Source organism: Sarcophilus harrisii, chromosome 6 (assembly GCF_902635505.1).
Source record: "Sarcophilus harrisii chromosome 6, mSarHar1.11, whole genome shotgun sequence".
Taxonomy (NCBI): Eukaryota; Metazoa; Chordata; class Mammalia; order Dasyuromorphia; family Dasyuridae; genus Sarcophilus; species Sarcophilus harrisii.
Genome location: NC_045431.1, coordinates 147,454,052 through 147,481,569, shown reverse-complemented (window position 1 = coordinate 147,481,569; position 27,518 = coordinate 147,454,052). Strand labels below are relative to the sequence as shown.

At 33.5% G+C, this 27,518-nt stretch overlaps 1 protein-coding gene across 1 annotated transcript in view; it reads right to left on the bottom strand.

Moving 5' to 3' along the window:
• BANK1 (B cell scaffold protein with ankyrin repeats 1) overlaps positions 1–24,909 on the bottom strand; it is a 185,468-nt gene extending 160,559 nt beyond the window's left edge. Inside the window, exon 1 of the mRNA XM_031943850.1 lies at positions 24,652–24,909. Within this exon, the coding sequence (XP_031799710.1) occupies positions 24,652–24,664 (13 nt within the window). The 5' untranslated portion in view covers positions 24,665–24,909. The remainder of the gene's footprint in view (positions 1–24,651) is intronic.
• Between the last annotated feature and the right edge of the window lie 2,609 nt (positions 24,910–27,518).

Sequence of the window (27,518 nt, the reverse complement as noted above, 5' to 3'; positions counted from 1 at the left end):
AGTTTCCAATTCTTTGTTATAACTCTTTTTGTTCATATTTGTCTTTGAAGTATATATTTAATAATGTTATTACTGGGTCCAAGGATATACACAATTTGGGCAAAATTCCTTATTGTTCTTCAGAGTAGTTAGACTAGTTCACAGCTCCACCAATATGCATTAGTGTACTCATTTTTTCCATATCCCCTTCAGCATTTGTCATTATTTTTCTATCATCTTAACTAGTCTGATTGGTGTGATATTTTTCTCAAGATTTACCACTATAATGTATATTCTAGAATTGGTTACCACTGTCAGAATTCTCAACTCTTAGATTCTTCTGAATGGAAAAACAAAAACTTACATTTTATTCCACCTCAAGAAAGTAAAAAATGATATTAACTAAACAGCAGAAATACATGTGCTATAGGCAATGTATCAGTCAACCAATAAACATTTATTAAGCACATCCTAAGTTCTATACATGCTAAGCACTTAGAATGCAACAAGTGACAAAGGACAAGCTCTGTTCTCAAGGAGCTAACAATTTTGTGGAGGAGACAAACAAATACACACATACACACACAACATAGATATACACACATAGATAAATAGATAGATAGATTAACTTCCCATTTATCTTGTTCTGGATATTATGCGTATGCATAATATCCAGAACAAGATAAATGGGAAGTTAATTAACAGAGGAACGGCAATACAATTATGAGGTGTTGAAGAAAATTTCTCATTAGCTACTCTAGTTCTGATGGGTACCAACTGTGGGATCATGAGAAGCACATAATCTTTCTGAGACTAAATTTTCTCAACTGTAAGATCAAAACAGCAATATTTGAGCTAACTTTCTGTAAGCATTATATGCAAGATGTTTTATAAATCTTAAAGAACTGAATCAATGTAAATAGCTTTCATCAAGTCAATAATAATGGGGAATTTCCATAATTGTTCAATAGTTATGTTTTGACTGTTATCTTGGAGCTAGATTGTCTTCCAGAAAATTAAAAAAAATATTTCTCCAAATTTAAAAAGTAAATTTAAACAATAGTTCTGGACTTTCTTCAAATCTCAGTCAAAATCCAACTTTCAAAAAGAAGCCTGTAGAGGCATCCTTAATGTTAGTTTCTTGTCTCTAGCGACTATGTCCCATTTATCCAGATATAGCTTGTTTATACATAGTTGTTGACATGTTGCCTTCCCCATTAGAAAGTGAACTCCTTGAGAGAAGAGATTGCTTTTTTTAAAAAAGATTTTTTTCGAATGAAGGTGGCCTAGCTGTACCAGATCTAAAACTATATTATAAAGCAGCAATCATCAAAACCATTTGGTACTGGCAAAGAGATAGAGAAGTTGATCAGTGGAATAGGTTAGTTTCACAGAACAAAATAGGAAATGACTATAACAATTTAGTATTTAACAAACCCAAAGGCCCCACCTTTTGGGATAAGAATTCACTAGCTGACAAAAACTGTTGAGAAAATTGGAAACTAGTATGGCAGAAAGTAGGCATAGACCCACACCTAACACAGTATGCCAAGATAAGGTCGAAATGGGTTCATGATCTAGACATAAAGAATGAAAATATAAACAAATTAGAAGAACATAGGATAGTTTACCTCTCAGATTTGTGAAGGAGGAAGGAATTTGTGACCATAGAAGAACTAGAGATCATTATTGATCATAAAATAGATAGTTTTGATTATATTAAGTTAAAAAGGTTTTGTACAAACAAAACTAATGCAGACCAAGAGAAGAAGGGAAGCAATAAACTGGGAAAACATTTTTACATCCAAAGGATCTGATAAAAGCCTCATTTCTAAAATATATAGAGAATTGACTCAAATTTATAATACTTCAAGCCATTCTCCAACTGATAAATGGTCAAAAGATATGAACAGACATTTTTCAGATGAAGAAATTGAAACTATTTGTAGCCACATAAAAAGATGCTCCAAATCATTATTGATCAGAGAAATGCAAATTAAGATAACTCTGAGATACCAATACACACCTGTAAGAATGGCTAAAATGATAGACAAATATAATGACAAATGTTGGAGGGGATGTGGGAAAACTGGGACACTGATACATTGTTGGTGGAGTTGTGAATGGATCCAACCATTCTGGAGAGCGATTTGGAACTATGCTCAAAAAGTTATCAAACTGTGCATACCCTTTGATCCAGCAGTGTTACTACTGGGATTATATCCCAAAGAGATATTAACGAAGGGAAAGGGACCTGTATTTGCAAAAATGTTGCGGCAGACCTCTTTGCAGTGGCAAGAAACTGGAAACTGATTCGATGCCCATCATTTGGAGAATGGCTGAATAAATTGTGGTATATGAATATTATGGAATATTATTGTTCTGTAAAAAATGACCAACAGGATGATTTCAGAAAGGCCTGGAGAGACTTACATGAACTGATGCTAAGTGAAATGAGGAGAACCAGGAGATCATTATACACGACAACAATAAGAGTATATGACAATCAGTTCTGATGGACGTGGCTCTCTTCAACATTGAGATCATTCAAATCAGTTCTACTTGTACAGTGATGAAGAGAGCTATCTACACCCAGACAGAGGACCATGGAAACTGAGTGTGGACTACAACATAGCATTCTCACTCTCTCTGTTGTTATTTGCTTGTATTTTGTTTCCTTTCTCAGTTTTTCCTTTTCTTCCTTCTTGATCTGATTTTTCTTGCGCAACAAAACAACTGTATAAATATGTATACATATATTGGATCTAACATGTATTTCAACATATTTAACATGTAGTCTAATGACTACCTGCCAGCTAGGGGAGGGGGTGGGGGGAAGGAGGGTAAAATTTGCAACAAAAGGTTATATAAGGGTCAATGTTGGAAAAATCATACATGTGTATGCTTTGTAAATAAAATCTTCAATAAAAATTTTTTTAAAAAGATGAGAGAAAAACTTCCTGAAAGAAAAAAGCTTTTTTGTCACCCCAGTCCTTAGCACAGTATTTGGTACCTAGTAGGCGCTTAATAAAATCTGTTGACTGGAGTTGAATAACATAGAAGCTGCTTTTTATGAGCAATTAAGTAAATATATAAAAAAATCAGCTTTTGTACTTCTTATGAGTTTCCCAATAGAAATGATCTAAAGTTCAAAAGTACTGCTGTTTTCAAGGTTCTTTGGGGTGAAAGAAATAGCAAGAGGAGAGAATCTAAAATTAAATGTTAGAAAACTCTCCTTTTAATGAAGAAAAGCATTAGTGTGTTTAAAATCATCAAGGCTATAATCTAGTGGTGATTAAGACAGACTGCAAAACACTAGTTATAAAGAAACAATCTTTTAGGGATGCAGGAATAATAATTATCATTTTCTTATATAATTTGCGAATTTCAAGCACTTTTTAGGATACAACTAATTGACCCTTAAAAAACACCCCTGAGTTTCCAAGGACCTAATGAAGACTGAGCAGCTTAACTATTCAAGTAGAACAACCCACAAAATCTTCCTCATAATTCCTACTATGCTACTTTATCATGGGATGGATGTGACTCTAAGTTCTTGACTAGAGCTCAGGCTCTGACAGATTCTACTAAAGTGAAAAGCCTTCAAAGATGAAATGGCAAAGCAAGAGGGCACTAGGACAGAGAACACACTCCAGATGGAAAAACTACAAAAATATTTCAATTCTTGCAAAAACAAAACAGATAAGAGGTGTAAAATGGAAAACATGGAAATGGAAATGGAAAACAACTTCTATAAAGTAATTGTGATAGGACAGAAATTACTGACAAATAAGTAATCTGGTATTCCTTTATGTGCCTGGCACAGCCATTCACCCCTTATTGGCCTGAATAACCCTGCCTCCCTCCTAAAGTCTTAATATATATTTACTTCAATTAACTTATTTTGAAAATTATATTGCAATATAATTTGTTTCTTGATAAGTCTATAAAGTATGTCTTTTGCAGTTAAAAAAAATACATAATTCTGAGAAAGAGTCCATGGGTTTCATCAGACTGTCAAAAAGATCCATGGCACAAAAATGTTTAAGAACCCCTGTCCTAGAGGGTAACTGGTTCCCAGATTCAATAGAAGCTCATATGTCAGTACAGTCCTCAGACTGGAGAAGACGAGAATGGGAAAAGCTTTACAGGAATGTTGAACTTAAGGAAGAAATTGTGAAGCCCTGAAGAACACTTAAAAATTTACTGATTATAAATATTTAGCACAAGAGGAAATAGAAAACAAAGAGGAAAAAGAAATATGATTATCCCATCTTCAAATATTTAAAAACACAGGAGTTTTCTCTCCAACTCCCTCCTTATAGGTAAAGAAACAGAGAAGTTAAGGGACCAACTCAATGTCCCAGAGATAAGTGGTAAAGGCAAACTTTTAACTTGGGTTCCCTTGCTCCAAATACAGAATTGAATTTTCTATTGCTCTATGTTGCCTTCCTTAACCCTTAAGATTTTTCCCCAACTCCTTTCCAACCAATTAAATAATGAGCATTTATCCTGGCCTAGAGATCAGTTTTAAGCTTTAAAAAAGTCTTAGAGGTTAGTGTCCGAATGAATAATACTGAGAAAAGTAACAAACAGATCTACACTCTTTGAAACAGTTTCCTAATGAATAATTCCCATTTTCCTCTCTGAAGGCAATGGATTAAATCAACCCCTGATGGTACAAGAGGACAATAGCAGGCATCGTGGGTTAAAGAAAGGCCAAAAAATTTTTTTATCTTTAAAGAAGAGGAAATAGGAAAGAGAGCCAAGATGGTAGAATAAAGGCAGGAACTTTGATATGCTCTCCCCCAAACTCCTCCACATTCCTGTAAATAATGACTAAACAGATTTAAGAATGTCAGAGTACACAAAAAGATGGAGTAGAACAAATTTCCACTGATAATAACTTAGAAGATCAGCAGAAAAAGTCTGGGACACCAGGGCTGGAGTCCAGTCTGCAGCCCTGGTGCATGCTTTGCCAAAGCAGCCCTGCCTGGTCCTAGTCATCAGTGCCAGCAAGGCAGGAATGGGCCTAGGAACCTCGGAGTCAGCAGCAGCACTGCCAGTTTCTAGATCTTTTGGCCCCAAGATACAAATGATGACTTGGAAGGTCAGCAGGAAAGCTTTGTCAGTACAATGAGAGGGGGTCTTGGGAAATAAGCAAACTAGAAAGGGACAATGGTGGCAATGGTGGTGATGGCAGCTTCCAGAGGCCTCTCTCTACTAGCACTGAGGAAGGACTCTGTTGCTCTAGAACACTAGACCTTACAGCTAGGGAGAGGTGGGAGCACTCCTAACAGCTTCAGGATAGAAAATAGTTCATGTGGTCAAATTCCTAGAAGAATTTCTGAAAACAGCTGCATAAACCCCTGAAGCTAGGGACAGTGCACCATTCACCTTGGAAACAGAGCCCAACTTTAACAAAGTGTTAAAATCTGAATGAAAGGCTGGGAAAATCAGCAGGCAATAACAACAACAAAAGATTCTAACCATATAAAGTTACTTTGGTGACAAGGAAGATCAAAACATACACACACAGTCAAAGCTCCTACATTCAAAGCCTCCAAGAAAAGGAAGACTTGGTCTAGGCTATAAAAGATCTCAAAAGAAATCTTAAAAATTAAGTAAGAGAGGTAGAGGAAGAATTAGGAAGAGAATTGAAAATAATACAAAAGAAAGTGCAAAAAGCTAATAAGGAGAAAAAAATTTCCTTTAAAAAGGAAAGTTGGGCAAATGGGAAAGGAAATACAGAAGATCACTGAGGTAAATAATTCCTTCAAAATTAGAATTGAGCACATAGAAGCTAATGACTTTATGAGAAAACAAAATACAATAAAGCAAAAGCAAAAGAATGGAAACAGGAAAAAAAATGGAAACAGAAAAAAAAAGTGAAATATTTCATTGGAAAAGCAACTGACCTGGAAAATAGATCTAGGAGAGATAATTTTGAAATTATTGGCCTATCTGAATGTCATGATCAAAAAAAAAAAAGAGCTTAGACATCATCTTTCAAGATATTATCAAGGAAAACTGTCTTTACAGCTATAATTAGAGTAAAATAGAAATTGAAAGAATTCACCAATTGTCTCCTGAAAGAGATCCCAAAATGAAAATTTCTGGGAATATTATAACAAATTCTGGGATACTAAGGTCAAGAAAATATTACAAGCATTAAAAAGAAACCATTCAAGCACAGCAGAGTCACTTGATGTCACTTGTCAAAGTCAGGACAACACAATATTTAGCAGTTTCTACATTAAAGGATCAGAGGGCTTGAATTATGATATTCTGGAGAGCAATGGAGCTTGGAATACAACAAAAAATAAACCACTCAGCAAAAAATGAGTATAATCCTTCAATGAAATAGAGAATTTTCATGAGGAAATAATCAAAACTAAATAGAAAACTTGATTTTCAAATACAGGACTCTGTAGAATCATAAAAAGATAATAAGGAAAGGATAATCAGAGGTTGATATTTGTAAATTATTAGAACTTTTTTCATTATTTTGGCAGTAAGAAAGAGTATATATATGTACAGAGGGCATGAGTATGAGTTGACTATGAAGGGATGATACCTTTAAAAAATTGAAACTAATAGGTAAGAGATTAATGTACTTGGAGAAAGGGAAAGGGAGAAATTGAATGATGTAAATTATATGCCCAAAAGAGTAAAGTAAAAGCTTTTACAGTAGAGGGGAATAAGGGGAGGAGAGAGTGAATGAGAGAATCTTATTTTCATCAGAATTGGTGCAAAGAAGAAATAACTTACACCCTCAATATAGATATAGAAATCTTTCTTACCCTTTAAGAAAGTAAGAGAGGAAGGGCATAAGAGAAGGGGAGGGAGGGTGATAGAAGAGACAAAATATTAGGGGAGAGAGTTGTTAATAGCAAAACATGTTTGAGGAGAGACAGAGGGAAAGGAGAGAGGGGGTAGAATAAATGGAGGAGTACAGTTTAAATAATAGTAATTCTAAAAGGAATCCTGAAGAAAATGTCTTTGACAAGGCTTTATTTCTCACATATAGAGAAAACTGAGTCAAATTTATAAAAAAAAAATAAAAGCTATGCCACAATTGATAAATGATCAAAAGATATGAACAATCCCCAAAGAGCTATGAAACCATGCATATCTTTTGACCTAACAATACCACTACTAGGTACAAATCCCCAAAGAGAAATTTTAAAAAGAACCTATATATATGAAAATACTTATAACAGCTCTCTTCTCAGGGCAAAAAATTGGAAACTGAGAGGATGCCCATCAATTGGGAAATGACTGAATAAATTAAATTATGTGATTATGATGCAATATTATTGTTTTGTGGGAAACGATGAGCAGGATGCATTTACCAAACTTGGAAAGTCCTCCATGAACTCAAGCAAAGTGAAATATACTGTATACAAAGTAATATGGATGATCAGCTATGAATGACTGCTATTTTTAGCAATGCAATGTCCCATGTCTACTCTAAAGGACTCAGATGAAAAATCCTATCCATACTGTAAGACCTCAAGAAAGAACTTATTGTATCTGAATATTTGAGATATTCTCTCTCTCTCTCTCTTTCTGTCTTTCTCTGCATTTCCCCCCTCTTCTGCTTTCTTTTTTCTACTTTATTTTTTTTTTCTTGAGGGAATTTTCTTAGGTGGGGGAAACTATTTTCTTTTACAACATGACTTATGAAAATATAACTTCCCTTGTGCTTTCTTAATGAAATGTAAGTGTGGGGATAAGGGAAACTGGAAATCAAAGTTTTAAAAACAAATGTAAAAAAGTGTTTTAAATGTAACTGGAGGAAAATAAAATATATATTTTTTAAAATTTCTGTCCTTTGTATATGGAAATGTTCAACTTTGTTGATGACTGTTAAGTTAAAAAGAAGAAACAACTGATTGTTTAAATAACTTTCAATGAAAAAGGATTGGATTTCAAAAAAAAAGGATGAAAATGGGAATAGATTTCTTAAAAATAACAATAATCTACAAATTTCCTGAATACAAATAATAAAAGGCACAAAAGAAAATGAAAATATAACTTTATTAAATATGTAGGGCACAAACATCATAGCATCTAAGTTGTTGTAAGAAAATTAGACTGTAAAAAGGGATTGATAGAAAAGTAGGATAATTTAATATTACTTTCTCAAAAATGGATAGATCTAAGAGGAAATGCAATGAAACATAAAATATTGTGATTAATAAATTATTATAAATAAAAATGGACTAACCTATGACAAATTTATCAACTGAAACATGAAAGAATAGACATTTTCTCATCGTCATAAAGCACTTTTTTGAAAATGACCATGTGGGTAAATGTAATGCTAAAAATGTAATGTGCATGCAATAAATGCATTTTAAAAATGCAAAAAATGCGAAAGTCCACAAAGCAATAAAATTCATTGTGAATGAAGAATAAATGATCAAAAGACAAAGATCTAAAAGTGTGACTTGACTAAGACTTCCTAAAAGATGAGTAGGTCAAAAAATCTTATAAGCAATAATTATTATGTAGATCATGATAATGATGTTACATATTATATATATTACAATAATAGTATGTGTATATATATATATATATATATATATATATATATAATGATAAGCAGCTAATTATTCCTCAGGAAAATTTTAATTTCTTAATACTAATATGAGCCAAATAGAAAAGACTCATGAGTTGAACATAATACTAAAAAACATAAAAATAAACAAATTATTAAACCCAATAAAATTTTTTAAAAAGTCTTTTTTTTAAATCAGAAAATTGAAACTTGAAAACAAAAATTGCTCAGTTGATAAATGAAAGTAATTAAAAATATAACAATTCATAAACAATTAAACTAAACAAGAAAAGAAAAATTAAAATATCAAAATGAAAAAAATGTTATCCATAATTTTCACCAAGAGAAGAAATAAAAACAATCCTCACCAATTAGTAAACAAAACCCTATGACAACCAACTGAAAATTCAAAGAAAATGGATAAATATCTATAAAAATATAAGATACTCATTATTAACAAAAAAAAAAGAATATCTCAAACAACTTAACCTTGGAAAATTAAATCAAAGGACACGACAAGTAAACTATACATGAGAAAAATCTTCTTAGGTGGATTTTTAAAGAAATATTAATATGTAAGAAATAATCAATACTTAGGTTGCACATGTTATAATTAATAACATAGACAGAAGATATTTTTAAGGAAACAAAAAATTGTCCTTTTATCCAAATCAGGTTGGTAAAAATCAAGGAAAGAAAAGTATAGACTAATTTTATTATTCAATCATCTAATGCAATTTAAAACAACTGAAAAAAAGACATTAATTTTATTTTGCTAGTGTGTTTGATATAAACCAATTAGCCACAAGTTAAAAGCTGATCAAAAATCTTTATTGGCTGAAATCTAGATTAGATCTGAATGTCTGCAAAAATTTGTACAAACATAAATATGGAACAACTTTCCTCTTCATAACAAGTCACTAGGGAATTTCACAAAGTAATTCTATTGTTGATGTTGTTTGGCCTTTGCTTTCAAAAAGAACTGATGATATTTTGAAGTTAGGGTTAAGGTATAGTGTGTTTGGCTGTGGCTGATCAGCAGAATACTAGTTCAGAAGGATTTACCTCAACTAGGGCACAAATAGTCTGTTAGAACATTTGGGAGGGAGATGACTTTGCATCTGTGCAACTTATGTTTCCTTTGTGCTACCAAGATTCTGCTTTGGTCATGGAGTATAGCACCTTCTTTGATGCAGGCATGTGATGCTGGTCAGTCTTGTGCCAGTGTAGATGATGACTTGACTTGTTTGTGAATTAAATGAAAGTGATACAAAATTTCACAAAATTGTCAATCTCTCTTTTCCTTAGACATCCAAATTCAGTGGCAAGACAAAAGTAAAAACAACTGTAGATGGTCCAGCTTGCACCAAATAAGTGTCTTCTATGTCTGACCAAACTCCAAAAACTTCATAAAACCTGCTTCATATGCTTTCATGGTCATTGGAACAAATTGTTTTCATTTACCCATTTCTTCATGGGAACTGTTCACATGTTTGCAGTAGATATCCTCTTAATTCACTGACAGGTTTAAGGCCTGCTTCAGCCCACTGCTGAGAAAGTTTTAATGGAGTGTGGCCTTTATGCATGCTACAGCTTTTTGGAGCCATTGTAGAACCATGGAACTCATTGAAGGTAAGTGGATACCAAAAGATTCAACAAATCCTCACATCTTGAGGAATGGCTAATCCCTCAAAAATAAACAAACAAACAAACAACCCAAATGCTATTATATGTAACTGTAATAGAATATCATTTTTCAGAAAGAAATTATTGACCTCATTGATTCAGAGAAAAATCTAAGATGAGTATATGGATTGATACAGAACTAAAAGCTAAACTAAGGGAAGAATAAATATAGCAATTAAAACAACATAAATTAATGCAGCTCTAACAGCAAGTAAAACTCAGACATTTGAAAAATGAACTACTAGACAGGAAACATACTTCCTTATCTTAGGAGATATGTGGGGACCTATCAGGACAACAACTACATATGGATGTGGTCTCTGTATTTCATGTTTTTGTTTAAGATTTTTCTTTGTCCCAAAGAAGGGTCAGTCTGGGAAGTTTGAATGAGTGTGCTGTATTCTTTTTTTTTTTTTTAAGATATTAGAACTGATGTGAAGCAAAGAAAGCAAGACAAAAAGAAAACAGACCATATTCACAATAATGTATGGAAAAACATTAGAATTCAGATTACAGGCAATGGTCATTCTTGGTTCAAGGACTCAAATGATGAAAGGCAATTTCTTTCTCTCATAAAGAGGTTGTGAATAACAGATGTGAAATGAACTATCAGTTGTGGTTATAATGAACGTTTGCTTTCCTTAACTGCTTTTCTTTCTGACAAGAGAAGGTTCTGGAGAGTGTGCTAAAAAGAAATCATAATGGTACAAAAAACAAAAAGAATGAACAAAACATAAAAATATTGTACCATACAGAATAAACTGCAAATTATCTAGGTCAACAAAACAGTTTTTTAAAGTTGTAATAGTATTTTATAATCACTCTGAGTGATGTTCAGGGCCTAGCCGGGATTTAAAAACATCTGTACTGCCATTACCTATACACATTCACACACATATACACTAACCAGATCATTACTATCGGGGCATTTCAAATGCTCCTAAAACATTAATGTCTAATATATTTTCATTTAACTCATTCTTTTTTTAGGGTCAAAGAAGTAGAGTGGGGAAAGAAGTTATATTAGACACGAGTGAATTTTAAAAAAGACATGAATGAGTTGAAATTATCTTTGAGATCCTTGAGTATATTTTTGTACCATTACACTGAGCAGCATGATGGGACAATAGACAGTGCTCATAAAATGTGTAGATGATGCCAAAGAAATTGGGATGAAATATTATTACAAAGACAGGATGTTACAAAGATGGCTTTAGCATTCAATGTTATATCAAATCATAAGAGTGGTAGGGTCATAATGGATTCCAAAGGAAGATAATATAATGGTATTCTCTAAATACCTTAAAAAAATCCAACAGCCTCATTGTCAGATATGGTTCTAAAAAAGTCTCTACTGAATTTCCGTTTCTTTTCTGTAGAATAAACGTGAAATTCAGTAGAGACAAAAAAAGAAGTACGTTTTGAAATAAAGAGCCTGTACTTCAGATTGATTGAGAAACTATCCATTAAAAAATCCTTCCCCAAAAAACTTTCTTATTCCAGATGGCCAGAAAATTTGGATTAAATTAAGAACCATATTTTAAAAAGTCCCTCTCCCCCAATTCTGAGATAATCTATATTATTTTTTCCCCTTTTTTAGTAAATGTATTTATTTTCTATGCATGTTGCTTTGTGGATCATGTTGGGGGAGAAAAATCAGAGCAAAAGGGAAAAAACATGGGAAAGATAAAAAACAGAAAAAAAAATGAACATAGTATGTGTTGAATTACAGTCTCTTTAGTTCTTTTTCTGAATGCAGATGACATTTTCTGCCTATAATCTATTGAGATTGTTTTGGAGACAATATATATTCCTTACCTAAGCAGACTAGCAAGAGAGAAAAAGAAGCAGATGATTGGCAAAGTGATCAATGGTTATTCACATTTAGATTTGAGTTTCCTTTCAAAATTCTATAATATCCTCAAATAGTATCTCATGATAGAAGCACTCAACGGAACTATCACTTCCTTCATTCTGGACTTCATACTTCTATTGATGCACCATTTATGATTTGAGCTATATTTCATAAAAATGAAAAGCAAGGTTGATTGTAAAGGGCTGAAACTCTGAGAAGGTGCACTTGGACAACCTAGCACTTAAGGCTAATTACTTATTGGACAATACTCTATTAGTATATGCTTGGAAAATGGCCAGCTCACTATTCTGTGCTGGCTTGATCTGTTGCTGTATACAGAGAATTGTAGGAGGGGTTAAAGACTGGAGTAAGACAAGCCAGAGTTACTTTTGGGTGGGAGACGAAGAGGAGAGGTGTGGAGATCCTGTGTCTATTCCCTTAACTTCCCTAACGACAAGAATAAAGACCAAGGACTTTTACTTATCCTAACTCCGGCTGATTCTAAGGTATCCAGGGTACTAACTCGGTCTACACAGTTGATAGCCAAAGTAACCAGATGTTACTGTTGTTATGTTTGCTTCAGTTCTTATCATTCTGGCATGTAGCCCCTAACCTAGGTCTTGATCAGAAGAGTGAGATTTAGGGGGCATCTCAATGTGCTAGAATGAAAAATCATGGACTAGAAGTCAGGAAGTCTGAACTCTTCTCCTGGACCTGCTACTAATGATTCAGATGACATTAGTCCAATACATTTCCTTCTCAATAATCCAATTTCCTAATTTGAAAAATGAAATGGTTAAACTAAATGATGCTTAAGTCTTTGTTAACTTTGATACTGTTTGATTGAACTTAAGTGTTTCTATATAAATGTATTATTTTGATGTTATATTTTCAAAATCAACATATCCTCAACCCTTTTGTCTTATAGCAACTGTTTAGGTAGGACTTATGTAAAGTGGGCACAGATATAGGAAGCATCTATAAAGTGGTCTAATAGAAAAATCAATCAACTGTTTGCGTCAGAAGACCTTTGTTTTTAGCCTGGTTCTTCCATATAACAACGTCTTAACCTTGAATAAGTCAATTAACTTAATCAAGCCTCAGCTCCTTCATCTATAAAGTGAGGGCTTTAGAATAGGTGACCTAGAAGGTACCTTTCAGTCCTAAATCTATGATCCTGTAAATAAATGTCCTATTATCTGTGACCCAGAACTATAGTTCTGATTTAATGCAGACCAGCTTTTAACTAAACTCATGCCATAGGAATCTTCATAGTTTAGGGATTAAAACTACAAACAGTATCTCAAAGGATCATGTCAGATTAGGATATTGAATTAAATCTAATAAAATGAATTCAGTAGTCTAACCATAGTGGGGAGGAAAAAGAAAGCTCTGAAAAAAAAAATGCAACACAAGGAACACATTTTCCCAAGCTGCTCTTCTGAATGACTAAAACCCTTAGTTATATTTTCAAAGAAATTAATAACAATTATGCAATTTTTATTTAAATAAAAAGAAAGCTTACATAACAGTAAAACCTTGAATAGTTAACTTATCTGAAGTAGATGCTATATTTTTCTCTGTCTTGTAACTTGTATATTCTATTACATAATAATTTTTGTTAACAAAACATACATTTCATCCTTATGGAAAAGAAAACAACTTTTTACACTAAATCATTAGTGTTTTCAAAAAGAGGTCAATTAAGCATCCACATCTGCTCATCAATTCTATCCCCAAATCACCAAATTTGACAATGACAAAATAATAATTAAAAACCAGCCAACTGTCACAAATTATTCATAGAAGCAAACTCATAGCCTAATCTCTCCTCCTTTCTCTTCTCTCTTTCACTTCATTTCTTCCCATCTTCACTCCTTTCCAGCAAACTTCTTTAACCCTACTGGCCAATTATAATAACTCAAATGAATCTAAATTGCAATCCATCCACATCTGCCTACTTTTTTGCAAGTCTTGTCCATGCCCTTGCATAAGTTCACCACATCAATGCATATCTTTTGAAAATTAAAAAGCTTTAATAAAAATAAGTTTATATTCTAAATTTGTATTACCCCTGATTGCATATATCTCCACTTTGCAATTAAGTCAGAATTTCCAAAACTAAGTAACATTTTTTGTCATGACAAATTATTTACCTTAGTTAAACTTCTTCATTAAATTATTTTCATGCAAATGCAATTTTATCAATAACATTTAAATAGAACTGGATAGATGCTTTTTTAATTACATTTCATTTTTATTTATATTTTTCTATCTCTGTGCTAATTTTAATCCTTTCTTAAATAATTTGGTGGTTTGAATATACACTAAGAGTTGATTCAAGAATAGTTCCCATATCAACAATGAGTAATTTCCTATATGTTAAAATACAATCTTGTGCGGTGTTATTTTGTGCTAACTATTTCCAGTGCTTTCTGATTCTCTTATCAAAGAACTCATTCATAATATATGGATGTAAATCCTTCAAGGTAATCTGTAAGACTGGCCTTTCTCATTCTTAATTCCTGATCAAAGTTATACACAATAATGGATACATTAATTCTTCCCCCCTTTCCTACTCACCCTTTTAAGCAGAAGTCACTGAGCATCAAAATAGTTGATTTAATTTGGAAGGTCTTAAGTTCTTTGCAGAATTTCTTTAATATTTCGTCTTCTGCAGCAGATTTTGGTAACTAAACAATTTATATGGTAATGTTTTGGGCAATTTTTTTTTCTTGACCACTGGATCCAGATGTAACCAAAAGTCCCATTAAATCATGTTTTCTGGGGTAGCTAGGAGGCACAGTTGACAAAACACTAGTTTTGAAGTCAAGAACATCTAAGTTCAAATTTAACATCAGACACTTAAGAAGCTGTGTGACCCTGGGAAAATCACAATTCCAATGGTCTTCAAAATAAAATAAATGATGTTTCCTATTGTTTTTTTTTGAACACATGATAACCATGTCAATTCATTTAGTTCTTTCTTTAAGAAGAACTTTATGAACCAGTTTAACAAAAATTCCCTTCTTTTGACAGCTAGTTTAATGTAATGCATGATCAATTTAAGAGTCAATTTAAGAGTTCAATTTTGAGTTCAAATCCTCAGACATATCATAGCTATGTGACACTGTGGAACTTACTTGACTACTCAGTTTCAGTTTCCCCATCTGTGAAATGAGGATAAATAGTATCATATCTGACAGGATCATTACAATGTTTAAGTGAGAGAAAATGTATATAAAGCACTTTGTAGAGTAACAAGGTTTTAAGGAAAGTAAGCAGTATGTACAATGGCGTGGAGTGGGGAAGGAATTGAACAAGGAGACCAAGTAAGAGTCTATTGCAATAATCTAAGGAAAGAAAGATAAAAGTCTCAACTATAGGATTAGTTGTATGGATGGAGTTAAGGGGCAAAGTTGGGTTAGTTTTTGTAATAGCCTGCATTGTAGGTACTTCATAAATGTTTAAATAAAATGAATCAAACTAAAGTGGAAAGTATCTGGCTTCCTTATTTTTATTTTGCATCACCAGCAGGAGAGATCGGGCCTAGCCTTAACTTCTCCAGGCTATATGGAACTTGCTTGTCACTCAATAAACATTTATTAAGTCTCTACTATGTGACTAAGCACTGTGCTAAATATTGAGGGATACAAAGAATGGCAAATAGTTCCTGCCTTCAGAGAGATCACAATCAAAAGGGGAAGATAGCATGCAAGAAACAATTTTTATACAAGTTTTATACAAGATAAATTGGAAAAAGAAAACATAGTAAAGGCATTAGAATAAAGAGGATTGAGGAAGGCTTCTGATAGAAGATGGGGTTTTAGCTAGAATTCGGAGGAAGCTATGAAGTCAAGAGGCAAAGATTAGGAGGGAGAATATTCCAGGCTACATTTTTTTTTGGAATTTATATTTGAAATTATAAAAGTCATAGCCTGACATGTTAGATAGAAAACCAGTCACAGGCAGGATAACTCATTTCAAGTCTTACACTTGACACACACTGGCTTTGTGAACTTGACTTAGATTCTCAGTATCCTAGATAACTTTTGAAAACTGTAATTTGAAGAAAAGTTATGAATCTGCATTGGATGATGCAGTCTTCTTACTGAGTGGTCTTATACCTGTGAAATCAAACATATATCATAATTTGAGACTAAACTATATTTATGGAACTTTTTCAATGTGGGATGTAAGGACCTGCTCCAAATCCATTCCTTCTGCTTATTATTTATTGCAATTTAAGAATGTCTATTAACTTACCTGGCACAAAGTTAATTTTCTTCAAAATCAAAATTTTGACTAAATGGCCTCTGAGGTCCTTCCATTTTTAGACCTCTGATTTTATGATTCTCCCAATATTTTTCAGATATTTATCTACTTGTCTCCCCCTGCCCCCAAAAATTTACCACACAACTAATGGCAGATTTTCCTTTAATTTAAAAAAAAATGTTACAGAAGGAATTCACATTACTTATTGTCTAGATTCCTGCACAGTATTTTTTATTATAGAACATTATGGAACTTCTTGTTTTATCCCATAAATTTAAAGGAGAGAGTGGGAGAGAGACAGTGAAACAGAGAGACAGAGACAGACACAGAGATAGAGACAGAAAGATACACAGAGAGACAGACACAGAGACAGACACACACAGAGAGAAACAGAGGCAGAAAGATGGAAGAAAGACAATTGAAATATATACCAAATGTTTCATTCTATATCAGTATAGATTAAGTTAGATGTATTTGGTTTTGGTGAAAATCTTTCCAAAAGGAAAAATCATTATTTTTGATAAGTATATTTAGCAATTGTGAACTTATATGATAGAATACATTTAGGGATAAAAAGAATTTTAGAGACCATCTAGTCCAACTCCTTCATTCTATAGCTGAAAAAATAGCCATAGAAAGGTTAAATAGGTGTATCTAGGTCCTACTGCTAAGAAACGTATACATGAGATTTGGATCCAGGTGATTCTGACTACAGATATATGCCTTATATACTATGCCACATAATCCCACTATTAACTCAGCTGTGGAAATATAAGTTTCTGTCAACTTTTAGATATTGTTTCTGTCAACTTTTAGATTATTAGCCCTTTTTTTCTGCCTTATTACCTAAGCAGATGCATTGATTAGCTAAATATTTAAAGATAAACTCATAGAAAACATAATACTTACTAAAAATTTACCTTTCAAAATAAAACTAACTTTTATATTAAAAAATAAATCTTTTAAATGGTCTTTAGAAAGGCTACATAATTTTTAAATAATCCCGTTTCAACCAACCAACCTTATATACTTTGGAAGTACCCTTGCAAGCCAAACATTTCTGGGAGAAGAGAGGAGTAGGGCCAAGGTAAGGAATCAAGAAATGGGTACACTGTTATTTACCTTTCTTTGCTTTTTACAATGATCAAAGTACATTGCAGGGATGAAAGGAAAATCGAATCAAGGCATTTCCTTTCTGTAAGATTTCCTAACCGTATCTGACATTAACTGAATGATTGCCTTGGGAAACTCAATAATTAATTCCACTGTTTGTTCAGAGACAGAAGAATACAGTTGGGTTAGTAAAATAAGGTAGCTTCAAGGATTGAGAGCCTCATTTGTATATTACTAGCAAAGCAGAGAAGTCAGATTTGTGGGGAGAATATGTTTCAACCTAAAGTGAGAATGGTTGATTGCAAAGTTCCCTCTCTCGGTGGTATGCTTCAAGTGTGAGAATGGTGGTAGAATTCAGAAATGAACTGGGCATTTGAGGAGACAAGTATTAAGCATGGGGGTTGAATCTTAGAGAAGTGACCTAAGACAGTCAGTGTAGGCAACCATGAAGTCAGCAATCGTAAATGAGGTACTTTCAGGAGTGATCTTACAGGGTAATATGAAAACAGGTGAAGACAAAGATCTTTGCTTGCTGGGCCAAGATACTTTGTGTGGCACTTTCTCTCTCTCTCTCTCTCTCTCTCATAAATTTATAGGACAAAACAAGAATTTCCATATTTTCATAGTAAAAAAATGACTGCACAGGAAACTGAAAATCTATTGTGTGTAATTTCTAATTCCATTAACATAGATAATGTAAATATATGTGTGTATTATAAATAATGTAATTTAAATATTTTTTTTCATTTTTTTCTTCCCAGAAGAGATGGCTATCATTAAACACACACACACACACACACACACACACACACACACACACACACATACACACACATATATTTCTTCTGGGAAAATGCTCCTTCCCTCATGAATGTTATGCCATTAAAGAACACTCCATGGCACGAACCTAAAAGACCAGATTTAGTCCAGTACAACATATCCAAATAATGGACACTTAAACTTTAAGTTTTCATTTTAGAGACTGCCTCAAAGCAGGCACTGGATGATCACTCACCATGCTAAGTACTAAGCATATGTAAACTAGATAACCATTGTCTCATCAATTCCACTGAGTTATCACCTTATTGTAAGATTAAATCAATCATACTGATCTAGAGAACTTATATGTAAACTAGATAACCATTGTCTTATCAATTCCACTGAGTTAACAGCTTGTTTCAAGTATACTTCTCTAGAGTTCTGGCTCTCTACAATATACCATAAATTTTGATATTTTATATCATTGCTGTCATTCTCTTTAATGAAATTATTATTTCTATGATTTGCTCTGTGCCTACTCATTTTTAGAGTTAGATTACTTAGTTTACAATTAATTTTAATATATTTTTGTATCATTCTTTATTGAGGAAAATTTTATTAGATTATGATCTGAAAAGGACAAGTTTAATATTTCTGCTTTGCTGTATTTGGTTAGGAGGATTTTCTTCTCTAGAACATAGTAAATATTTGAAAGGTTCAATATGCCACTAAGAAAAAGGTACATTTTTTCTGCTTTTTCCTTTTTCCTTCAGCTAAAGCATAATAAATTTTGCTCCAGGAGCCCCTTACCTTGTTTTTACTCTGTGTGTCTCTCCCTTCTTCCAGTTTGTTTTTCATAAACAACATATTATAGGATCCTGATTTCTAGTTCACTCTATTATTTGCTTCCATTTTATGAATGAATTCATTCTATTCCTATTCACAGATATAATTATTAACTTTTTCCTTTCCATCTTATTTCCCTCCTGTTTATTCTCTTCTTCCTCTTTCTAACCTCCCCCCTCTCAAAAATTTCCCCTCAAAAAATCTTGTTTCTGAATACTGTCTGCCAATCTACCCTCCCTTGTAATGCTCTTCTTTCTTCTCTTTCCCCACCCCCTTCCTACTTCCCAATACGGTGAGATAGATTTCTACACACATACATACACAAACATACATCCCTCCAATTGTGAACATATCTTTGTCAATAAAATGTAAGCTACATAAGGTTAGAGATTACTTCATTTTTTCTGATTATGTACTAATAGTTTACACAATGCCTGAACATAGTTGTTTCATTATTTCAGTCTTGTCCAAGTATTCATGGTCCTATTAGAAGCTTTCTTAACAAAGATACTGGAGTAGTTTGTCATTTTTCTCCTCTAGCTCATAGTAGGCTCTTTATAAATGCTTGTTAATTCATTAGAATAACTTAAAGGCTTTCAATGTTATATGAAAATTAAAACTTTTTTAAAGTAGCTATTACTGTAATGGATGTAAGACTGAACAGCTCCATCAAATTTTCAGTAATGAGGGGATCCATGATTTCAAGATCTATTCATTTTAAGTCCACTTACTGTGGGAATATCACTGTGGGTTCTATCCCAAGTCCTCTTCTCTCTCTCTCTCTCTCTCTCTCTCTCTCTCTCTCTCTCTCTCTTTTTCCCTAAACTTTCTTACTTAGGGAGTTCATTAGCTTTCATGAGTTCAGTGATAATTATGAGCCAAAAGTCTAATATGTTTAGCACTGGTCTCTTAAACTCCAATCTCCTATCATTCATAACCTACTAGACATTTCCAAATTGATCTTTTATAGAAATTTCAAACTCAATATGTGCAAAATAGAACTCATTCCTCTTCTAAACTTTCCTAAAGTGCAATCTCAGTAATCTTTTCCCTAAAACCTTTCTCTCAAATTAGTTTAAAAAAATAAAGACAGTCTTAAAATCATACATAGCACCATCCTTTACAAACATTTGGCTTTAGTGACCTCAACCAATGCTATCTTTAAAAAGATGGAAATTAGTAATGAGTTTTCCCTCTTTCTGATTTGAAAGTTTGGAGAAACACTGCTCTCTATAGCCTTTGTTAAATATGAAATATTACTATTAGTAGTGAATTTTTTTTCTTTAATTATTTTCAATTCCAATTTTTCTCTACCCCTTACTTTGAGAAGGCAGTAATTCCCAATTAATATGTGAAGTCATGCTACATTTCCATATGAGATATGTTGCAAAAAAAAAAAACAAAACACCAATGAGGCTAAAGAAAATGAAAAAAAATGCTTCAGTCTACATGTAGAGTTCATTCTCCGGAAGTGGATAACATTTTTCATCATGATTCTTTTGGAACTATCATGGATCATTTTACTGAATAGAGAAATTAATTCTTTTACATTTTGTTATTATTAGTATAATGCTATTGCTATGTATATTTTTTTCTAGTTCTTTTGTTTCACTTTGCATCAATTCACATAAGTCTTGTCAGGTTTTTTTCTGAAACTATCTCCCCATCATTTCTTATCATACAGTAATATTCTTTCCCAATCATATATTATATTGCTCTTCTCCAATTAATGGGGATTCCACAAATTTCAATTCTTTTCAATAGACAGATGAACTTTGAAATTAAAATATTGAGGCATTTCTAATTTTTTATCTTACTAAGGATAAATTTAACATAAGATATCTGACAAAAATAAGATATCTGGGGCAATTAGTTGGCACAGTGGATAGAAAACCAGCTCTGAAGTCAAGAGGACCTGAGTTCAAATTTGACCTCAGAGTTATTTAATACTTCCTAGCTGTGTGACCCTGGGCAAGTCACTTAACCCCAATTATCTCAGAAAAAAAGTGATAAATAAAAAATAAATAAGATATCTGATAAGATTCCCCCATTAGGCTGTCAGACCCTTAAGGAAAAGGAAATTTTTGCTTTCTTCATTTGTAACTCCAGGATGGCAGAATGAGTGACAGATCTATAGAAAATTCAGTAGGAAATCATAAGAAAAAGAAGGAGAAGGAGGAGAGAAAGGGGAAAAACAAAATGCAAAAAATCAACCAACTAAACAAACAAACAAAAACTCCATTGGACTTTAAAATGTTGTCTCAGGATGAAGCAGCAGCATCACTTTAGTTAGGATTTAGTCCTAGATTTAGATTGATCCATAAGGTTTTTCTCCTACTTTTTTTTCTCCTAGTATCTTAGGTGTATAAGGACATGTAAGATGAATGGTTATCTTAAGGCTATAGTTCACTGATTGTAGAAAAGATAAAAACTTAACTGGTTTATATAGGGCTCAACTTCATGACATTATTATAATTACTCATTGAAATAAGATTCTTAAAAAGTTTAAATGCTATGGTAGAAGCCAATTGGTAATGGCCAGCAGGAACCAGAAAATTAGCATTCTGTCTTTGTGTTTATACTTTTATTCTTAAACAGATATTTTTACCATTAGAATTAGCCACAGGATAAAAGAATAAACAAAATCAAATGCACCACTTTGGACTCAAGAAACTCTCATTTTGCTGGACTAATAGATCCTCCTAAAGAAGAAATACAGAATCAATGAAATAAACAAAATTGTCAACCCAAGCAAAATTCATTATTTCCCACAGTGATGGCATTAGCCAAATGATGGAACATATACATTAAGACAATGGGTCTGATATCTACAATTCAAAAAGATTTAGTTTCTAAATCCCGTACATTTGGCCAAATGTTCATCCATCATACTGCATGTATACATTTTAAATCCACTTGGGATAAAGAGTCTATCTTTTCTCCTTTCTTTAGTACAGTACTAAGTAATTAGTAAGAATGGCACATCATTGATAATTATATACATGAAATGTTCATTAGAAACCAGCAACATAGTATTAGAAAAATAATAAATTTGTCTAAGAAAGGCTTTATTTATTGTTTAATGATTGTCCTGCAAGATTTCTCTTGTATGAATTAAAAAGATTGTTGATAGTTGGATAATGGAAGACAAAATATTTCTTAGACTGACGATTATTTTGAAAAAAAAGGACAATTTAGACTATTTTTGAAGGTCAAAGTCTCTCAAATGCCTCAGAAGAATAAAAGGAAAGAATTCATTTAAATAAATTATCTCCTAAGAGAATATAAGATTCAAATAAGGGATTCTATATTAATATTCAGGATATAGATCACATGAGGATGTTTGGCTAAAATATTAGCCAAATAAGGAAGTTATTGAAGCAGTTAACATATCACCATTTTGAGAAGAAAGGATGGAGGAAAAATATATGGGAGTGATGTAAGAAACACAAAACAAAATTTAATTCAAATCCCTCTAGTACTTTTTGAAAGAATCAGGGGCTTCAAAGCATTACTTTGACATTAAATGAAATGGAAGCTTGATAACTCTTTGCCTAATTTGGTCAAGGAAGCTGCCTGTACTCAATTCTGTTGTTTTTCAAAGGTGTTCCATTCTTTATGACCTCCATTTGGGGTTTTCTTGGCAAAGATATTGAAGCAATTGGCCATTTTCTTTTTCAGATCATTTAACACATAAATAAACTGAGGCAAACAAGGGTAATTGGCTTGGTCAGATTCATACAGTTAGTGTCTGAGGTCATATTTAAACTCAATTTCTCCTGACTCCAATCCTGTCACACTATTCACTGCCACAACCTGCCCAAGTTAAATTAAATTCTTTTTTTTTTTTTTTTTTTTTTTTTTTTCTTGAGCAAGTTTCTAAAGCAAAGCATATAGAAGCTCAAGGTTCAGGAGTATGGCCACTCATGGTTGAGGTATGCATTGCTCTGCACCCAGAATCACAAAGTCATAGAAAGTTTTAAAGAATTGCAACTTATATTAAAACAAATAGTATTTGTGTATTTCATTTTTCTTCCATATTCCCCTTTAAAAGAACTTAGTTAGAGAGTGCTATGTGATATTTATGTTGATAAAATGTTGGCCCTGAGGGCTTGATTTCAAATTTCAAAATCTCAAAAATCAAATTTCAAAAACTCTTAATAGTAAGGGCATTTCATAGTGATCTGGCCAAATGGAGATAATTAAAGCTCCTACCTCACAGGGTTGTTGTCATAAATTGGATAACATATATTAAAATGTCTTGCACACTTTAAAATACCACATCGATATTACTATCATTGCTTATTTTCCATCTTTCCATGAAGGAATCTGCCCTTTGAAATCTGTCCACATCTAGATATATGATCCTATGAAATGTTTCAATTCAAATTATAGAACTATCTTACAACTACTTTTCAATTGTTTAAATATTCTTAAAAATTAACAAAGGAGGAAAAAAATCAAAAGCAAATCTTTTCAACCCTAAATGAGAAGAAATCTTGAGTTTCAAAGATCTGGAAAGTTAATCTAATTTCTCCAGAAAGAAATGGTTGCTTTTCACAGCAGGGTATTTCTTCAGACAACTTAATCTCAAAGAATATTTGTCTCAGTCAAGCTGTATGTGGGAACTGTGACACTATTTAGGGTCCCAGAGATCATTAAAGAATATGGGAAATCTCAATGGAGCAAGACCTGCAGCTGGAGAAAAAATTTCCTTCTAACTGATGCTCAAGGCATTCCTCAAAGGGGACAACATCCTTTTTGTGTATATGGCACAAATCTAAATAATAATTTATTATTAATATTAATGTATAATATTAATAATAAAGTTGTTATAAATATCCTCATCTAATTTACAAATCTAATTCAGTTGAATTTCAATTCATCCTTGACTTGTTTTAGTGAAGATTCACGTCCTCTCCCTCTCATAATTTCTATTCAGTTTCAACAAATTGTTGACTCAGTTCCCAAAGAACTGAACTTTGGCAAAAACCCCATCTCTTCCCTTGTTTTAAGAGTAGTGCTCCTTGCTTCTTTACCAAAGATCTAGAAGATGGAAGCGATTTTATTTATAGGATTTTTCCCCTCCATCAGCAATTTTCTCTACTAAGGTAATTGAGGCGGGGGAGAAGAGGGAGGAGAGAACGGGAGAAGAGGGAGGAGAGAACGGGAGGAGAGGGAGAAGAACTCTAATCTATCATATTGTGGGGAAAGGAAAGGTCTAGCATCAACTCTTATGCCTCATAATTCTCCATACATCATTCTAAGATTGTAGAGGACTTCTTGGAGATCAGAATCACACTGCCAATCTACGGAATATGTATTATAATCAATCAATGGACCACCTGGCATTTATAAAGAGCATACTATGTGCAGAGCATAGTTCTCTGTTCTCCGTAACAAAAGGATCAAAGACAGGGATCTGATCATTCCCTGTTTAGATCACTTCCACACCTATTTGACCCCAAACTTAGAGCAATGCCAGGATGAGGGAACTGATCCCCCAAACTACCTCTAACCCGGATGGGTGAACTTCCATTTCTTGCGCTCTTTAGCATGCCCACGAACCCACCTGAGGGCTCCATGCTGCTGTCCAGGCTTCTCTTGGAGCTGAGCGCCGCACAACACAGCGCTGCGATGCGCTGGAGCGGTGTTTAGGGAGAGGGAACCTGCACTGGTGCCTCCTGAAGCCGTGGGAACGGTGGGAAGGAACGGTGCGACTGGCCTAGAGAGCGCTTCTCTTTGCGCTCAGCAGTCCTGCGCTCCGCCCCTAACCCCGCTGGGCCCCCAGGCAGGCCGCTGACTTCTCCGGAAGCTCGGCCCCAGCGCTTCGGGCCCTCTCAGATCCGCTGTGCCTCTGTCTTTGCAGAAGTGAAACTTCCCCGACCCTGACCAGGCATCCTACACCTCCCACTCAAAGCACCTTCCTCCTTCTCTCTTCCTTCCACAGGTTTCTCCTTTCTCTGCTTTACCCTTCTGCACTTGGGTCGTCTTTCTACCTTCATTAATGTCTTTTGTTTTCTGCTAAATTTGGGGATCCTGGGATCTGAGCTCTATTTCAGGCCCTACCATTTATTACTTAGGTTACATTGGGAAAGTCATTTCATTCATTCGGGCCTCAGTTTCACTATCTAAAAACTGGGGGCAGTTAAAATAGGTCTCTTCCGAACCTATTAAATTCCTGTGGCTACAAAACCCAACAAGGCAAAACACTATTAGTCTCTGCCCTCTGCTTACATTTTATCAGGGATGACAATGCATTTAAGGTGAAGGGGAACCCTGTGTAGTTATCATTTCCTTGGTCTAAGCTACTTCTAGATCAAGAAATATCCTCTACCTACCACTACACACCTCTCAGATTGTTAAGATGGCAGGAAAAGATAATGACGAATGTTGTGAGAAAACTGGGACAGTGATACATTATTGGTGGAGTTGTGAACTGATTCAACCATTCTGGAGATCAGTTTGGAACTATGCCCAAAGGGCTATCAAACTGTGTTTCTACTAGGCCTGTATTCCAAAGAGATCGTAAAGGAGGAAAAAAGACCCACATGTGCAAAAATGTGTGTGGCAACCCTCTTTTTAGTGGGAAGAAACTGGAAACTGGCCATCAGTTGGAGAATGGCTAAATGGTATATGAATGTTATGGAATATTATTGTTTTATAAGAAATGATCAGCAGGATGATTTTAGAGAAACCTGGAAAGACTTACATGAACTGATATTAAGTGAAGTGAGTAGAACCAGGAGATCATTGCACACAGCAACAGCAAGATTATACCATGATTAATTCTGATGGACTTGACTCTTCAACACTGAGATAATTCAGACCAGTTCCAATGGTTTTGTAATGAAGTACCCAGAGAGATGATTGTGGGGACTGAGTGTGGATCACAATATAGCATTTTCACTTTTGTTGTTGTTTGCTTGCATTTTGTTTTGTTTTACATTCTTTTTTCTTTTTCATCTGATTTTTCTTGTGCAACATGATAATTGTGGAAGTATGTATAGAAGAATTGCAGATGTTTAATAGTTATTGGATTCCTTGCTGTCTAGGGGAAGGAATGAATGGAAGGGAGGGACAAAAATTACAACATAAGGTTTTGCAAGGAAGAATGTTGAAAATTATGCATATGTTTTGAAAATAAAAGGTTTTAACAATAAAAAAGAACTATCCTCTACCAATCCAACTCTTAATCTCCTATGCAACTCAGTTTTTAGAGAATTAGAGAATTGTCTAGAACATTTAGAGGTTAAGTGACTTATTCAGGATTCCTCCCATGCAGGTTTTATTAGTTCTGAAGCCAGCTCCTCTATTCCCAATGTATTTTGCCTTTCTTAATGATATGTGTATATAAAATAAAAACAAAGTGTTGGAGTTATGAAATGGTACAACTATTCTAGAAAGCAATTTGGAATTTTTCACAATTACTAAAATATACACATCCTTCACCTCAGTGATATCACTATTAGGCCTATAATCTCAAAGTAATAAAAGAATGAAGAAAATATAAGAGGTAGACAAAAATATTGAAAGCTAGTCTTTTGTGGTAACAAAGAACTAGAAACTTAAAAAGGGACCCATCATTTGGTAGAATGACTGAAAGAATTGTGGCATATGATTCTAATAGAATATAATAATATTCTATAAAAAACGATAAAAGACATAGTTTCATAGAAATTGGGAGACTTCTATGAAGTGATATAGAACAAAATAAATATAATCAAGAGAATCCATGCTATAGCAACAACATTTTAAAGACAAAAAACTTTGAAGGACTTAAGAAATGGGATCAATTAAGTGATTATCCATGATTGCATAGGACTAATGATAAAGAATTTACCTCCCTTCTTGAAAAGAAATGATGAAATAAATAGGCATAATGAGGCACATATTTTGGGAATCGTCAAAATCAGAATTTCTTTTGCTTGACTATGCCTATTGCTTATATGGACTTTTTTTTTCTTTTCTGATTGGGTTGGTAGGAAAGAACATAAGTGCTTGTTAAGCAAGAAAATGTTTTTTATAATATTTCTTTTTTTTAAATAACTTTTTATTGCCAGAACCCATGCCAGGGTGATTTTTTACAACATTATCCCTTGCACTCATTTCTGTTCTGATTTTTCCCCTCCCTCCCTCCATCGCCTCCCCTAGATGGCAAGCAGTCTTATACATGTTAAAGACATTAAAGTATATCTTAGATACAATATATGTGTGCAGAACCAAACAGTTCTCTTGTTGCTCAGGGAGAATTGGATTCAGAAGGTATAAATAACCCAGGAGTAAAAACAAAAATACAAACAGTTTACATTCATTCCTAGTGTTCTTTCTTTGGGTGTAGCTGCTTCTGTCCATCCTTGATCAATTGAAACTGAGTTAGATCTTTTCTTTGTCGAAGAAATCCACTTCCATCAGAATACATCCTCATACAGTATTGTT